General features: G+C 40.7%; 1 protein-coding gene across 6 annotated transcripts in view; it reads left to right on the plus strand.

Annotated features, from left to right (window-relative positions):
• The first annotated feature begins 2,150 nt into the window (after positions 1-2,150).
• Positions 2,151-17,765, plus strand: part of LOC133443849 (dynamin-2-like) — a 33,439-nt gene continuing 17,824 nt past the window's right edge. For 4 of the 6 annotated variants that reach the window (XR_009782695.1, XM_061721137.1, XM_061721158.1 and 1 more), the window contains exons 1-10: positions 2,152-2,577; positions 6,133-6,206; positions 9,064-9,213; positions 9,308-9,511; positions 9,946-10,044; positions 12,444-12,604; positions 12,739-12,881; positions 12,968-13,103; positions 14,703-14,770; positions 15,106-15,244. Coding sequence is in view for 5 of the 6 variants with exons in the window: in XM_061721137.1 (XP_061577121.1) it covers positions 2,417-2,577; positions 6,133-6,206; positions 9,064-9,213; positions 9,308-9,511; positions 9,946-10,044; positions 12,444-12,604; positions 12,739-12,881; positions 12,968-13,103; positions 14,703-14,770; positions 15,106-15,244 (1,335 nt within the window). In the remaining variant the exon portion in view is untranslated. Of the gene's footprint in view, positions 2,578-6,132; positions 6,207-9,063; positions 9,214-9,307; positions 9,512-9,945; positions 10,045-12,443; positions 12,605-12,738; positions 12,882-12,967; positions 13,104-14,702; positions 14,771-15,105; positions 15,245-17,602; positions 17,742-17,765 lie in introns of all 6 variants that reach the window. The other 2 variants (XM_061721165.1, XM_061721146.1) reach the window with 2 other exon arrangements.

Below are 17,765 nucleotides of genomic sequence, written 5' to 3' on the forward strand. Positions count from 1 at the left end.
AACTGGACTCTATCTACCAAATGAATTACGTTTGCTTAGTTTGTTTTGGTTTCATCAATTTGTGCAAATGGAGGAGGAGGAGAGGCCTCATCTCATCATGTGCGCGCTTCGGGTTTGCTCGATTCAGGTTTAGGAGCGCACCTTCCATGGTGGCAAAGAGGTGGCAAAGAGAAGGTGGGAATAGATCTTTCCTCACAAAGATTGTCACACTGGATATTTGCGAGATCATTTCCCAGACCTATAAGGCTGGTAGAGGTGAGTGCACTCCACTGACCTTTGCCACCTCGGTGGCGCTCTATTCCGGGGGGACAATGATGTGATCTGTAGTTTGCATTATTCGTTTTGGAATACTCAATTGAGGAATATACTGCATGGGATTTGGACTCAGAATAATTGCTATAATTGCCACGGCATGCTCCGGTCAGCTCGAGACAATTGTCTCGAGCTGACCGGAGCATCGAGACTGGAGAGATGATTAAAAATGTGATGTCCGCGCACCATGAGCTTAAAAATGTATGTACTTTGCAAAATAGCCATTTTTCTATATTAGCCGCCCTGCCGGTTATTTTGCACATTAGCCTGCTATTTTGCAAAATAGCCGTTTTTCTACATTAACCGTAACATTACACAACTTTTTTTCTTTTTACCATAATGATAATGCATTGCGTTACATTATAACATTGTTTTTAGTTTAGTTTATTTTGTTTTGGTCATTTACATTTTAAGATGTTTGCATATACACACTGTATATGTACAGTATACACACAGGTATAAATATAGATATTATATATGTACACATTTCCTTTTTTTTTTTTACCAAAAAGGTATAGGCTGAAGCCTCATGGCTTAATTAATTGTATTGTACTTGTGTGGGCACTGGGCAGGAGGGCCTTTACTGCTCTCTTCTCATCCTTCCTCCTCTATCCTCACCCCTCTTCTCCTCCTCCATCCTCTCCCTCTCCTCTCCTCTCTCCTCTTTCTCCTCCTCTGTCCTCTCCTCTCTCCTCCTCTCTCTCTCTCTTCTCCTCCTCTCTCCTATCCTCTCTCCTATCCTCTTCTCACTGCTCTGAACTTACTTTATTTCTTTTCTGAAGCTGCCCAAAAAACAGTCTTATATCGCTGCCACTCTTCCTCTTGCTCATGATGACTCACTGTGAAATTAACGTGCTACATAAATGATTGACACTCAAACTTCATGTGGGTTTTCTTACAAATATAATATGGTTCGATATAGGAGCTGGGAAACTTCTCTTCTCATGTTAATTGCTCTGGCTGTTCACTAGCTAATACCTGTAAATGGTATGTAACATTATACTAGTGATTTAGCTCAGAATTCCTGTCAGAATGTTAGCTAATGTTAGCCAGCTAGCTAGTAGGCTATTCCTTGCAAGACCATTCATGAAATTACATTTTCATAACACTTAACAAAAATTATAATCAACAACTTAATATAGTCGATGTAACATTCATATTACATTCTGATTTTCCACTTTTAAATATGTTTGAAAGAAATGAAAAACAGAGAGAGGGTTTGACATACCCACAGCAGTCGAGCAATGAATTCTGCTAGATGGGGTGGTGTGTCAACATGGTTTTGTACTGCAACACCATCTGGACAAACCACGCATAACTGCAATCCTACAACCGGTAGTAACTATATCAAAAATGTCTTATGTTTAGCTATAATAATGATTATATGACTTTTTTGCTATTGATTATTTCGGACAGTGGGATGTGTATGTGGTTGCCTGAATTTTTTTTTCTTTTTTTTTTTTAATCAGATAGCTATATATTGGGGGGGACATTTTGAGCATATCTGAATATTGGGGGGGACATGTCCCCTCCAATGTATATGGTGGTTTTGGCCCTGCTTTAAGTAGTTTTAAAACCAGTACTTTTATACTTTTACTTGAGTAAAAAACTTGAGTTGATACTTCAACTTCTACAGGAGTATTTTTAAACTCGAGTATCTATACTTCTTCCTGAGTAATGAATGTGAATACTTTTGACACCTCTGTTGAGAAGAGAAAGTTGTACATTGTCTAGGACAGTAAACGACGATTGTGTGTGTACTTTGACGGACGTGTCAGCTGTCCAATCAGTGAGCAGAACGGGCCTGGGGGCGGGGCTCCAGTCTCCGGCGGAGGCTGGGTGTCGCCTGACCGGATGATGACAGAAGTTTTCGGTCTAATGTGGCTACTTTTATCAGTCCCTCGATTAATTAACAGGCTTTTCAGTTTTTTTACTAAATGCCAACAGGTCTTGCGTGTCTGAGTTGTTAATGAAATAAACGGGAGCGTGGCCGACGGCACTGCCACCTGGGAACTTTTGGTTGGCTGCAAGAAAGAGCGAGCCTTCTATTCCAGCGAGGAGCGTGAAGGGTGAAAGCCCGCAGCGCTCTCACCGAGGCGCCGCCATGGGGAACCGGGGGATGGAGGACCTAATTCCCCTCATCAACAAACTCCAGGACGCCTTCAGCTCCATCGGCCAGAGCTGCAACCTGGACCTGCCGCAGATCGCCGTGGTCGGCGGCCAGAGCGCCGGGAAGAGCTCCGTGCTGGAGAACTTCGTCGGGAGGTGATGCCGCGTTCCATTTGTCCTCGGAAGTGGGGATTTCCCAGTTCCCAGTCGGAATTTTCAACTGGAACGCCCCTCGAAGTGGGATTTCCCACTGGGAAAGTGGGAGAGTCTTCACCACCCCCGAGTTCACATTCCAAGATGGCTGCCCCGGTTGTAAACAGTAGAAGAGAGCTCTGTAAAAATTCGTAGCACTTCATTCTAGTTTTGGTCACACTAAATCAGTCGTATACAAGTATTATTCGGCATATATATGCTGCTATAGTGTAATTTACATTTTTCATGTGGTATATGCGAACTACAAACTTGTTTACCTACTTTGTAACTGGAACGCTGATAACTCGGCTGTGACGTTATTCCCAGTTCCCAGTTCCGACTTCCGAGGTAAATGGAACGTAGGCTCTGCGTTGGTCTGCAGTCTTTGGATTAATCTGAAAACATTCATGTTAGGTCCGCAATTATAGACATAAGTGCGTGGCTATCCGTTTGATATTAACAACAGAAGACTTTTGCGTAAAAGCTCTTGCAGACTCCGTCGGTGCCTCCCAGTTTATAACATTTTCCATTTAAAAGGTTGAGCCATTCACGGTCCGTATTTACGCAGTTTTCGCAGGAAAACAGATGTCAATTTACTGAAACAAAACGAGGGGGAAACTGGTCTTTAAAAAATGTGGGAAAAGTGGCTTTATTCTTTTATTTTTGACATTCTTACAGCTGTTTTAGTAGATTCACTACGTCCGTCGCCCTGTCAAACATTTACAAATACATTTACCTCAAGACTGCCTGGGCTGTAAATAAGGCTCTTTACAGATCTAATGTCACTCTGGTCAAGTCAATGTTTTACTTTCCAAGGGTGAGGCACAAAAAGTTTTTTGCAGGTTTGATGAGGTCAGTGTTAGATAAAATGAATTTACTATTCAGTCAAGCTCATAAAAATGCTTGGAGTCTGCTGAGCTCTGCTGTTTTGCTCTGAGGAAGAAGCTCTGTGAGCATTTGTGAAGGATTTTTGATGACAAAGAACAGGAAACTGACTGCTGCACTCTCGCCGTGGTTCATAGAAATGAATCACTCACTGTGGAGAGTTATTTGCCATCAGAAATGAACACCACTGAGCTTGAGGGTAAATCTACGACGGAGTATTAGGGCCAAACTAAGACAAAAAAAAAAATGGAAATTACGAGAATAAAGTCATAATATTTTGAGAATAAAGTCATAATATTTTGAGAATAAATTCGTAATATTACGAGAATAAAGTCGTAATATTACATATATTATAAATATAACTTCACAAGATGCTCAATATTCCTCATTTTAACACAGGGAGAAGATTGTTCTCATAAATCATATTCTCATAATATTAGCACTTTATTCTCATAATATTATGACTTTATTCTCTTAATATTACGACATTATTCTCGTAATATTACGACTTTATTCTATTACGAATTTATTCTCGCAACATTATGACTTTATTCTCGTAAATTTAAGACTTTGTTCTCGTAATATTACGACTTTATTCTCATAATTTTACGACTTTGTTCTCGTAATATTACAACTTTATTCTCATAATATTACGACTTTATTCCCGCAACATTATGACTTTATTCTCGTAATTTTACTACTTTGTGCTCATTATATTATGACTTTATTCTCGTAATTTTACTACTTTGTTCTCATTATATTATGACTTTATTCTCGTAATTTCCAATTTTTTTTTTTGTCTTAGTTCGGCCCTAATACTCCGTCGTATAAATCAGTTCAAGGAGGAAAGGGAAAAGGGAGTAGAAGACCTGGTCTAATCTACTGAAGATAGCTGCAGTGGCTCTGCGTTTTCATATCCAAGTCAGGGAAGCACTTAACTCCCCAACACGTCAGAATGACTCTATTTGTCCTCCCAGTGATAGTGAATGTTGATTAGCCGTCCGCGTCTCCTTTTTTTCCTGTCGCCTTTTGTCCCCGAGTCCCAAGCATCAGCAGAGGGACACAGTAGGGGCATTGATGTGTTGGTGCGGGGGTCATCAGTGATGTCACCAGCTGCGCCGTCATGTGTGTATGACACACTGGGTACCAGATACCCACAGAATCTGCTGCTTGTTTTCATGTTTATTAATTAGCCCACTCACATGCAGACGCCTTTTAGAGCAGAGCGTCCATCCTTTCTTTTAACAGGAGTCTTTCATGTGTTTTTATAGTCTTTGCTGTAACTTTTAAGACCAGCGGTCCCCTGTCTGTATGTAGGAACCCTCCAGGTCCAGTGAGGCTCAAGAAGTTGACATGATCTTTCCTTTTAAACTAAACATTTCGGGAGATGTCACTGTTTTAGTGGATTAAATGAAATCTGTAATAAGAGATTTTGTCCAATACACCTGAAGGGTTAGAAAATAGTGCTGTAACTCATGACCTCGGTTGGCACAGATTCATGTTTTTAAAGATAATAATAAGAAATCGAATAAATTGCTCACACCGATTATTCTTGAAGGCCAAAATATTAATCAAGTGAAGAGAAAATCCGAAGTGCTCAGGGAATTGTTCAGAAAAAATCTTGAAGGTGCTCTTTGGTGTTGGGAAAAAAAAAACAATATCTAGTCAAAAAAGGGAGTCCAAGGCACTCTTCTTGTGGAAAAATATTAAAAAGCCTTTATTGAAACATGGCTAATACGTTTAAAAACATGGGAGCAGAGACCGTTTTTAAACGTATTAGCCATGTTTCAATAAAGGCTTTTTAATATTTTTCCCAAAATATTAATGTCTTGCTTTGATTCAATTTGAATCATGTTCCTTCGCATCCAGAGCAGGAATTTGGGGGGGGCTGTTTTCAATTTAATAGACTCATTGATTGAATCGATCTCGTTTGTGTTCGTGTTGCTGTTTCACAAGTGACAGGAAGCACTGGGGAAGCAGCGCTGGAATCACAGTTGTGTAACATCCTGACTGCTCTGTCAGCATGAACTTGAGGCACAGGATGGGTCTGCGTGTATGAGCCCAACTGATTACTTAAGATCATATATATTGTTTTTTTTTTGTTTTGTTTTTATCCGGTCTGATTAGCTCACACTGAAAGTCACACTGACACAAGCAGACAGACAGGAAGGCAGACATGAACATGTTCTCATTGCCTGGAGAGATGTGAGGGCGCTGACCTGGAAATGATCACTATTCTATTGAACAGGAGTTTCCATTCTGAAGAGCGTGTATGCAACGAGAGACGAACAGATGGAGATGTTTGTTTTCTCTTTTTTTTTTACAATGAACAGGGTTATAAATTCACAATGCAGAGGCCTGCGCATTTGATTCATGTACTCAGACAGTGCTCCCAGCTCTTATTTCAGTACAAGCTGATAGGCGTTGGGTTCAGATATAGTTGGATAATGAAAAGCTGATGTGCTTTTGTCCATATCAATATCAGTTGATAGAAACATAATAAACTTTTTGACAATACTCTTTCTTTAAAAAAAAAAAATCGATTTGTTTTTTATCTAACATTTATTTTTCTGGGTGCTGATATCTGAAAGTTGTGTGTGCACGTGCTAAGCTACCCATCTGCTCTTCCACCAGGGACTTTTTGCCCAGAGGTTCAGGCATCGTCACCCGTCGTCCTCTCATCCTCCAGCTGGTCAACAACAAAGCAGGCAAGTTTATGCAACTCTGTCAGAACAAAGTTGGGATGCTGCGTTTAATGTAAACACAACCAGAAAAACAATAATGTTCATACCATTTAAACATCAACATTTAAATGATATTTGCAATACTGAAAGTATTACAAAACAATCGTACTAAGTTATTTATTTATTTAACTATATACTTACTTTGATTGTGATGCCAGCAACACATTTAGTAAAAGCTGTGCTACAGGGATTATTGTCACTGCTGGATCACTTTTCCTTTTTTTTTTTAATTTATTTTTTCTTAAACAATTTTCATTAGGATTTTCAATTTCAGCTGTTTTGTGCTTTGAGTCCTCCTACGACAATATAAGTGGAGGCTCTGGACTGCAAGCTGGCACATTTAAGCATGAGATATACTTGCAGTTCAGACCGTGTACGCATCATGGCCGCCACGCGTATCCTGCGTTCATTTGACGCGTCGATGTTAGTGGGCGACCGATAATCGGCCGTGGCCGAATATCGAATTCGATATTCATAATTTTATTAATAATCGGTATCGGCGCCCCCCCCCAAAAAAAATCGAAAATAAATAATTTCGATTTTTTTTTTTTTTTTTTTTAAAGAAAAATTAAGAAATTTACTGAAATACTGCATTTTCTTTTTGTATTAAGAATGTTCAACATGCTCAAACTTAAGTAAATATTTGCACTTAAAAAAACAACCTGTGTAGCCATTTTCACAACCTGTACTGTTTGGTTGTTTGTCATGTCTACTAGTTAGCTTACTGTTACTACCTCCAAGTAGGCACTTGCTGTGGTTTGGGTCTGGGAATTGGGAGTATTGTCTGACTGTTCTAAAATTGAGGCTGTTATTCCTCTTAATTTGTTATTTTTTATAGGCAGCTTTTTTATTTTATGTAAAGAGAAAATTCACTTAATGTTATTTTTAATAACTGAAATGCTGCTTGTTTTGTTTGATGTTCCATAATTTGCACTTTTGATGTGTGAGCCGTGCAAAGTGAATATTGCTGTCCTTCCTAGTTAAAGCAATAAATTGCTCACCATTCATTTAAATGAATTCTTGTATTGAAATTTGTTTTCTCCCAAAAAGGTAAAAAAGGTTAATAATCGTATCGGCTGATATCGGCTATCGGTCTTTTTGATTTCCCCCTAATCGGTGATCGAAATAATCGAAAAAAAGGCTGATCGGTCGGACACTAGTCGATGTGCACATTCTCAAAAAGACACTGAACGCGACCTGCAGTTCTTGCTCTGCCCTTGAGTGGCGCTGGTCATGGTCAGATACCAGCTGGCCACAAGTGATGACGCGGAGGTCGCTGGCGCCGTTTCCTTTGCCGAGATCGCAACCAAAGCAATGTTATAATCTCAGGGGTGTCGGAGTCCAGTCCTGGAGGGCCGGTGTCCTGCATGTTTTAGATGTTTCCCTTTTTTTTTAATCAAACCGTGATACAAGGAGCTGTGTCATCAACAGAACTATCCAGACTTTGACAAGGTGGTGACGACCGTTAATTTGAATCAGGTGTGTTGATGCAGGGAAACGACTAAAACATGCAGGACTGCGGCCCTCGAGGACTGGAGTCCGACACGTGTCCTACATCATCCAATGGTGTCATGTTAACTTGTTTGTTGTTCTAATCTGCAACTGCTACTACTGCTGCTACTAAATATTTAATCACTTTTCCAATCATACGGGGGGGGGGTTGAGCAACTGTCAAATTGATTGAACTGTCAATCAAGGCACCTGGATTTCCTTTTCCTTTGATCTTGAAGACGTTTCACCTTCCGTCCAGGAGGCATCTTCAGCTGCTGAACTGACGATGCCTTCTGGATGGAAGATAGATCGTCTTCGAGTCAGTTCGCGTTGATTCAAGCCTTTTGAGAGTTGAGAGAGCTGGATGTCTGAAAGTTCACCCCAGCACTCTGTGCAACACTAACATGCAGCATGGTCCCAGTACTCTTGAACATGGAGGGCATCGTTTCCATAGTTTCTTAGAAAAAAACTCAACTTCATTTCATCTTAAATCAGCCCGGGCTCAGAAGGTGGTGGCATTTTTCCCAGACAGTCTTAAAATGCCTCTTAACCTAATTAGTTGTAAGGTCTTACGTTGCATCATAAAGACATATTTCATCAGACAGTAGTGTTAATTGTTTTGAATTGTATGTTTGATTTCTTAATTTTTTAATTAATAATAAGTAATCATTTGTTTTGCATATATGTACACTATATATATTTATTTAAATTATTATTGTGAAAGATGCTTGGCATCTTGCCAGCTTCTTCGAGTATAAGTGCACTTGCTATTTAAAGGTCTGACGTGAGGAAGCAGGCACACAAGCAGACATGGAGAGGAAGGAAGTATCGACTTCAGTTCAGCAGCTTGTCCAGGGTTGGCAGGATTTGTTCACTAGCAAGAAAGATGTTAGGGATTACAACTCAGTTTATTGTTAATAATCACTCACAATTTGCTTGCTGATTATGTTTTAATACAGTTACTAAAGTCTATTATGAGCTCTCCTACCATTACAGATGATGGCCTTTAAACTGTTTGATAAAAACATCATATTTGTTAAAAAAAATGTGACGTCAGCGTCTCAAGAAATCTCAATCTACAGAATGTTGTTTAGTCGTTTGTGAGAGGTGTGTAAGTATCGTTACCAGATGACCTGTTGGAGTCAAAATGTCAAATACCAGGATGTACAGAAAAACCTGCGTAAAATACTTGTTCTTTGAAGTGTAATTATTGGATTTGATATTTACTGTGCTCTGTCCCTCCCTCCCTCCGGACTCTTAGCACATGTTTCTACATTTATTTCATGCCATCATCTTCTCTATTGTCTAAACGTGTTGTTCCTCCATTCAGAGTATGCAGAGTTCCTGCACTGTAAAGGACGCAAGTTTGTGGACTTTGATGAAGTTCGTCTGGAGATTGAAGCAGAGACGGATCGCATCACTGGCTCCAACAAGGGCATCTCTCCCGTTCCTATCAACCTCCGTGTTTATTCACCTAATGGTAGCTTTCAAACACACGAGCAGCCTTGGTGCTTCACGTTATCAGTCTCTGTCTGACTGCTTTCGTGTTTCTGTCTTTTATCTTCTTCTTTCAGTCCTTAACTTGACCTTGATCGACCTGCCGGGGATGACCAAAGTAGCCGTGGGCGACCAGCCCCAGGACATCGAGCATCAGATCAAAGACATGCTGCTGCAGTTCATCACCAAGGAGAGCTGCCTGATCCTGGCTGTCACCCCAGCCAACCAAGACCTGGCTAACTCAGACGCCCTCAAAATAGCCAAGGATGTGGACCCTCCGGGTGAGCTGGTCCTCCGAGACCTGCTGGACGCTGTCCTGTCATGCCAACCACAAAATCCAACCATATTTTGCTTCAATACAACAGAAAGTAGTGATTTGCTATCACTTGCAGCTAGTGCTTCTGTTCTTCTCTGTGTTAATCATCTCTCCTCTGCTGGAACCATCAGAAAACGCTGGAACAGTTAACACTTGCATTATTAAATGACTTCCTGGCAGCGAAGATGTAATGATTATATTCCGTAGAGCTATAATTATAGCACATTTGGCCCTCTTGTCTCTCAAACCAGGCGGATGTTATTAACCACTTGAGGTTAATAGGTGGTGAATTAGTAGACAGGAAGCACATAATCTCTTTGTGCCAATTCCTTTTTTTTTTAAATTCAGCTTCTCATGTAAATATAAAAAAAGATAACTGACACTTTTTTTTGTGTTTAGGACTGCGAACGATTGGTGTGATCACAAAGTTGGACCTAATGGATGAAGGGACAGATGCACGAGACATCCTGGAAAACAAACTACTGCCCCTTCGCAGAGGTAACCCCCTCCTCCAAAAAAACCCCCAAAACAACCCAAAAAAACAAATGGCACGATTAAGATGCAGCTGCAGTTCCTCAGTTGAGTCTTTGCTCAATAGAAAATCTAGCTAAATGTGTTTGTTGCTGTTGTTTCCTGTAAATGAGTTGTCGATCTTCTGCATTTAGTTTTTTTTTCTTAAAGTTTTTGATGAGCAACTGTGTTTTTTGAGTAGTTTTTGAGTTGTGCTGTGGTAGCTGCAACAGTCTGGCCTAAACACTTCGGCTTGGTCAGGACTCACTCTTCCAAGTGTACCAAGCGTTACACACATGCATGCTTTGGAGGCATCAGCAGCACTGCTCCCCTTTGACTTTGAGAGCTACATTACTAAACTGATTTGCGTGTGAACTCTGTTGCTTTGGAAGCATAGCTTGTGTCAAAAGTTGAGGAAAGTAATTTTTTTCAGGTTTCAGTGCAATATAACCCAATCAAATGACATATATAGTTTTTAAGCACTAGCCAGTCAAGTTGTAGATGAGGATGAACCAGTAATGGTTAAAAGGGAGGGAAAAATGCGCCATTACTTCGTCCCACTGGATATGATGGGACTTGCTGGGTCAAATTGTGACACAAGCTTTAGAAATAAAGCTCGGATAGAAGCGGAAGATAGATGTGAATATAATATGCACTGTATTTGTGAGGTTATAGACAGAGTACTTTCCTAAATTGCATTGTAACTTGCAGCTCACCTTTTTCAGTACCAGAAGTAAAGCATTTAAATAGCTCTCTTAAATGAAATAAATTCTCTGCTGCTGCTCTAAATGAATCAAACTATAAACTCTGAGACATAAGTTTATGTCATTTTAACTAAATTTATAAAACATGTTTCAAAATGTTTGTTTTAGTTTAGATATTAAAGCAGCACAACGTAACTTTCAGCTTTTGTTGAGTTTGGCGGCATCTTTTGGACAAAAGCAGTAGTGCTTTACCAGAAAGAACACTACATTTCCCATGAGCACCAGCGCGTACTGCCGGAAAATTTCCTGTCCCGTCGCGTGCATTTGTTTTGATAGTGAATGAAGACGGGACGGACTTTTCTGTTTCAACAAGTGAACAGACAGAACGCAAAAAAAAGATGTTAAACTGCTGGAAAGGAACTGGAGTTTACCGGGATACCTTAAACAAGGAAGCCAGGGAGCGGTATATGGAGAAAATAATGATTATTAACGGTCTGGATCCATATGAAATCCCTACTGAAGAATGGAGTTCCTCGTCGGAGCGCCACTCTTTAGAAGGATTTACTGCTGCAGTTCTGCAGAACCCACGTCTTAGGCTACCTTGTTTAGGAGTGTTCGGCAGCTAAATGTTTGACTCGCCATGTGTTTCAATAAATTTGTATAATAGTACAACATACAGTACATGTTTTGTATTACTCTTACTTCTCTTTTCTCTTTTTTTGACCGCTATATTATGCTGAAGAGGCTCCGAGGCGTGAGCAATATTTTTGTTTTCCTCGTGAGATTATTTTTTTCCTCTGCCGCTACAAATAGAGTTAATATTTTTTCCTAAACAAACTAGTTTTATCTGAAGATTGGGGTTAATTGCACCGCAGAGAGCTGGCCAGCAACTGCGTTTAGCTGGCGAAGTGGGGAATAAAACCCGTATGAATGATCCGACCCGGTCTTTGTGTTTGTGGTTTAATAAACCCGTGTTTTGATCCGACCCCCGTCTTTGTGCGTGTTAGTTTGTGATTTACTGTGGAACGTTATGTTTGGTTGTTACAGCCGCGAGCCGACGACTCTTTCTCTCTTTTACTCTGTTATATCAGATACTTGGCCTCCGTGGTTCTGCCTCCAAGCAGGAAAGCGGTGAAAAGTTAAACCATTAGCAACCTTTTCCCCACGTCTGTTGTGTGGAGCTGCTGCAGCAGCAACACAGCAACGGGTCACCAGCTTCTGCTGAGCTCTGCGCTCCAAGCCCCGCCCATTTTCGTCTCGACTACGAATCGGGAAGGAGGGGGAAGTGACGTATGCCGTAAAGCAGTCAAAGCCATAAAAATGTGTCGTTTTTTAGTGTGGCAGGGTTCCTACCATGCTCCTCAAAGTTACATAGTGCCAGTGATGGTGATACAGACCCCTCAGACCATGACAGAGGTGTCATTAAACCTGTTGGAAGTTGATGTACCATCACAATGACTCTGGAAATATGATATTAAGGTGGAAAAGTTACATGGTGCTGCTTTAATCTAAATGCATAAATATAGTGTTTGCTGCAGTAATTGTAGCATGTTAATGTCTTTTGAAGAGATGCCCAACAGTTTGACCATAAGAACGTCCTGGAAATTCAAAAAAGGATGCAAATACCTTTTTTATGTTTAATTTTAAGAACTTGTTTGGTGCATTGTTTGCTCTTTTCATTAGGTTACATCGGAGTGGTGAACCGCAGTCAAAAAGACATTGAAGGAAAGAAAGACATCCGTGTTGCTTTGGCTGCTGAAAGGAAGTTCTTCTTGTCCCATCCTGGGTACAGACACTTGGCAGAACGCATGGGTACACCACACCTGCAGAAGACCCTCAATCAGGTCAGACACACATCTGCTCATACGCCGCACTGACACACATGCACGGCCCTGTCAGTCACCTGCAGCCATGACTGCTTACACCACAGTGCCACGCATGTTCTCACTTTAATGTTGTAATAATTATCTTTCTCCAGCAACTCACCAACCACATCCGGGAGACGTTGCCAGGGTTACGCAGCAAGCTGCAAGGCCAGCTGCTGTCACTGGAGAAGGAAGTGGAGGAGTACAAGAACTTCCGTCCAGACGACCCTACACGCAAGACCAAGGCCTTGCTTCAGTCCGTACCCACTCTGCATTTACAGATCCAGATGAACTGAAAGGAACTCAAAAGAGAAATGAAATTAACAAATATGTTCAATGTAGGATGGTTCAGCAGTTTGGCGTGGACTTTGAGAAGTGCATAGAGGGATCTGGAGACCAGGTGGACACCTCCAACCTGTCCGGTGGTGCAAAGATCAACCGCATCTTCCACGAGCGCTTTCCCTTTGAGCTGGTGAAGGTGAGCTTTTTCCACCACTATCAATTTATTTTATTTTTTAAGATTTTGTGGCTCTAGTGGCCTCTATTTGAAGTGTAGACAGGAAAGGGGTAGAGAGGGAGAATTGAGAAGACATGCAGCAAGGGGCGACAGGCCGGGATTCAAACCTGCAACGCCTCAGGAGGACTGTGGCCTCAGCACATGGGCCATTTGCTTTAACCACTGCCATCTAGCGGCCCCACCACTAGGGATGGGCGGTATGGACTAAAAAATGTATCACGATAATTTCTGGCATTTATCCCGATAACGATAAAAAAAATACCAATTCAACTCCACCTTTGTAACTATAAATCTATCACCACATTCAGTCTTTGGAGCCCCCAAAACACTGCTCTAAAAGATACTAAATGCTACTAAACTACACCAATTAAATTGAATTAATAAAAAACAATTAAATTAGTACACCTGTACTGCAAAACTGGAATGACTCAGATCTGCCATGTTTCTTTCTTTCTTTCTTTCTTTCTTTCTTTCTTTCTTTCTTTCTTTCTTTCTTTCTTTCTTTCTTTCTTTCTTTCTTTCTTTCTTTCTTTCTTTCTTTCTTTCTTTCTTTCTTTCTTTCTTTCTTTCTTTCTTTCTTTCTTTCTTTCTTTCTTTCTTTCAGGCTCATATCTTTCTTTCTTTCTTTCTTTCAGGCTCATATCTTTCTTTCTTTCTTTCTTTCTTTCTTTCTTTCTTTCTTTCTTTCTTTCTTTCTTTCTTTCTTTCTTTCTTTCTTTCTTTCTTTCTTTCTTTCTTTCTTTCTTTCTTTCTTTCTTTCTTTCTTTCTTTCTTTCTTTTTCTTTCTCTTTCTTTCTTTCTTTCTTTTTCTTTCAGGCTCATTTCCTTCCTTCCTTTTCCCTTCCTTCCTTCTTTCCTCCTGCTTTCTCCTTCCTTCTTCCCTTCCTCTTTTCTCCCTTCCTTCCTCCTTTCCTTGTTTTCTCCCTTCCTTCTCTCTTTAACGCAGAACCAATTTATCGTTTTTTACCACGAGATGACAAATTCTTACCGTGGGGAATTTTTTTGATGGTTTATCGTGAACGGTAAAATATTGCCCATTCCTACCCACCACTTTTATTTCCATTATGTTATTCAGTTATGTTGTATATTCACCAGTCACACCAAGAGCGGTGAGGTTGTAGTTGGCAGTATAGCCTCCCAGCTTGAAGCCGCTCTCTGTCGGTTGTTTGTACGTCCTCCTGGAGTTCGTGAGAGGTTTCTTTGGGTAGTTTCTCCTACAGTCCAAAAATGTGTTAAGTTGATCAGAGACTGAAGATGTAAGTGTGAGCCGTCCTGGTTGTTTGTCTCTGAATGGCCCTTTAATGAAATGCTTTTTTTTTTTTCACACAAGGAATGATGTGTGTGGGAGTGAAAAGTGTTTTTTCTTCTTCTTTTTTTTGGTCTGTTGTGTGTTTACAGTATTTAAGTAGCACCTTTTCTAAAAAGAAATGGATGGCTTACTCTATGTTGCCCAAACTCCTTGTAAGCCCCAGACACCGTTACTGTCTGGCTTTATGTTTGTCAGACACTGTAATAACAATTCTGAGCGTGACAAATAAGATGCATATTTTTGTGTCACAGATGGAGTTTGATGAGAAGGAGCTGCGAAAAGAAATAAGTTATGCCATCAAGAACATCCATGGCGTCAGGCAAGTTGAACTAATGTGCAACTCCCCCTAAAAGAACAACAACAAACAACAGAAACAAACCCATTAAATTCATGTTTGTCTGCTGACCTGTCTGCAAGCTGTCTCTATCACAGTCTGAAGCGCTGAGGTTTTTGTTTATCTTTATATGTGACCAAGTTTTATAATTACCTTTGAGCTGTTTCGAGGCCTCATGTCTGTGTTCAGCTCCAATTATTCCTGTTTTTCATCCTCATTTGTTCATCCTTACTCAGTCTGCCCGCAGCGCCCATTGTCTAGTGCTTGTTATACGTTCTTTCAATGTGTATCCATGTATGTCTCATCTGTATGTCCTTCAGGACAGGCCTGTTCACTCCAGACTTGGCATTTGAAGCCATAGTGAAAAAACAGATCATTAAGCTGAAAGAGCCCTGTCTGAAATGCATCGACCTGGTCATCCAGGAGCTCATCAACACAGTCAGACAGTGCACCAACAAGGTATCACCGCGCGGCCACCTGACAGACTGTCATGCCCATGCACAGTTAGTGCTGCACGGTGCTACAAAAGTGTGTGTGTGTGTGTGTTTTCAAGCAAGGAATTTTGGGCTTTTTTTTTTTCTTGGACTGAAAAACCTTACTGAAGTGTCTGGACAGCAGCTGCTTCAATACTTTAATGGTTATGAGCTGATTTTGGTGGATTTATTAGGTGGGCCAGCTTGCTTGGTTGAGCTGCTTTACCTAAATCAGTTTCTGCGGGAGGAGGAGGAATAGTTGGAGATGGAAGAGGAATAGTTGGAGATGGAGGAGGAAGTCGACTAGCAACAAGAACAGCTTGAGAAGTTACTCCTTCAAGTACCCCACATCAAAATAACCAATGTTTCAACATGTTTACTCCACGTGCAGCGTCAGACTCAGCAAAACTCAAACTCAGCAGATGAGATGAGAAACAGTTGTACGACACATCTTTCTGCTTGTGATCACGTCCCCTCTTGGACCACAACAAATGCCGTACATCTGCTGGTAACAGGATGGAAAAACAAGCAGCACCGCACCTAGAAGTTGCTGCATTGTAACTTTGGTGAAAATGTGGCGCCCGGCCGTTATGTTTACGTTGGTGGTGATCACTTCATCAAAAGGGATTTGGGAGCAAAAAGAAGTTGCTTTTGGTGTTAAAAGTCATAGTAGTTCAATGTGATGCTTGATTGAAAGGACAAATCAGGTCATTAGAGATGTCGCGATATCACAACTCCGGCCACTTGGTGGCATCGTTTATCCACCTTGACGGAGATGGACTGAATTTACGCTCCTTCAAAATAAATGAAAGTTTCTCTTTGTGATACTGGTACTTGTTGCCCATTAGGAACATTATATCATTGTTTATCTTACAGGTGTTGGGATTTGGACACTAATTAGCTACAAAGCAACACTGTAAACTCAAATAACGCCTTTTAGAAAAAGAAAATGACTCAAAAGTTGTACGCGATGGCTGTTTTCATCCAAAAAGGGACGAAGAAATTCCACTAATGCAAAGTACCTGGATGAGTGTTTTCATCTGTTAGATCAAGATATAAACGTTTGTTTTATTATTGGGGGGTAAGCTTTGAGCGACAGGTTAGTTACCCAGTGAATGTGCATAGTGTCCTGGGTGTTTGACCAAATCCATCCCTGCCACATTTGTACTGATGGTAAAAACCGAAGATCGAGATGGCTGGAACTTCATCATGGCAGTCCAAAAGGCAGTGGTTGTTTGTGTTTTAGGGCCTGTAGTTAAGCTTGTGACTAGATAGTAGGCCCACGTGCAAAAAAAAAAAAAAAAGCCAAAAATTACAGTTCGTTCAAACAAACATCTGGGGAGAAAGTGTGATATCCTGGCTGCACTGCAGTGCATTGGTATGGTGTCTGTCAGCGGCTGGTTGCTCAGAGGCAGACGGGCTGCAACATGTTCCTATACAGGGACCAAACAAGAAGAACAAAACAAGCTGCAGGCCTGGCTTAAACTGCTATCAAATTGCAGTCATGGTAAATGAAAGTGCAGCCTCAAAGAGGCAAATGCAACTGCCAGTTTACTATTTGATTTTTAATTGAATCGGACCATTAGATGATCTCAATACTGAGTATTGGCAGTTAAAATCATCAAATATTGATGTATTTCTGACTAGATGTACCTAGAGTAAGCTGAATATGATGCTCTCATTCTATTGCATTAATGTGTGCGAAGCTGCAACGCGCTTCCTGCTGCATTTGGTGCAGACAACGCTGAGTGTTTTGAACAGCATTGCCTCATCATTACATTACCCTCTTTTTGAGTTTCAAACGATACTCTCGGACAAGATGTACATTTTATCTCTAAATCCAACACACAATAAAGATGAACCACCACAGGTTGGTGAAAAAGGGATGAATGTAGCTACTATATTCATTATGCATTACCGTGTTTATCGATACAAAATTCCCCGGACTTCTTTCCAGTAATTGCATGAATATCGTTGAGCAGACTGACGGGTCTGCAAAACCATCCATACAGACATGTTCCTATCTTAGCTAAAAAGATTTTTCTTACTTCTATTATTTTGTATGAGGAGAATTTTGAAGAACCTGCAGCTTGTTTTTGTTTCAAACACACAGTAAAACTAACGTAACTCTTGTTCTTTCTTTCTTTTTTTAATCTTCATTTATTCCTCAAACCTTACCTTTCTCTTCTTTCACAAAACTTCTCTTTCTCCCTCAAACCGTTCCATCCAACTGAGGCTTTTGTTTCCCTACCAATATTTCCTTTCTTCTCACTCTGGCCCATGCTACACTTTCCTCTGTTTCTCCTGATGTCAAATCTCTGACTCCCATGATGCATCATCACAGGACGGGCCTGTTCACCCCAGACTTGGCATTTGAGGCTATAGTGAAAAAGCAGGTCATTAAGTTGAAAGACCCCTGTCTGAAATGCGTAGACCTCGTCGTGACCGAGCTTGTCGCCCTAATCAGGAAGTGCACTGAAAAGGTAACTGACTATCGGAGGGCTAAA

Source organism: Cololabis saira, chromosome 1, assembly GCF_033807715.1.
Source record: "Cololabis saira isolate AMF1-May2022 chromosome 1, fColSai1.1, whole genome shotgun sequence".
Classification (NCBI taxonomy): domain Eukaryota; kingdom Metazoa; phylum Chordata; class Actinopteri; order Beloniformes; family Belonidae; genus Cololabis; species Cololabis saira.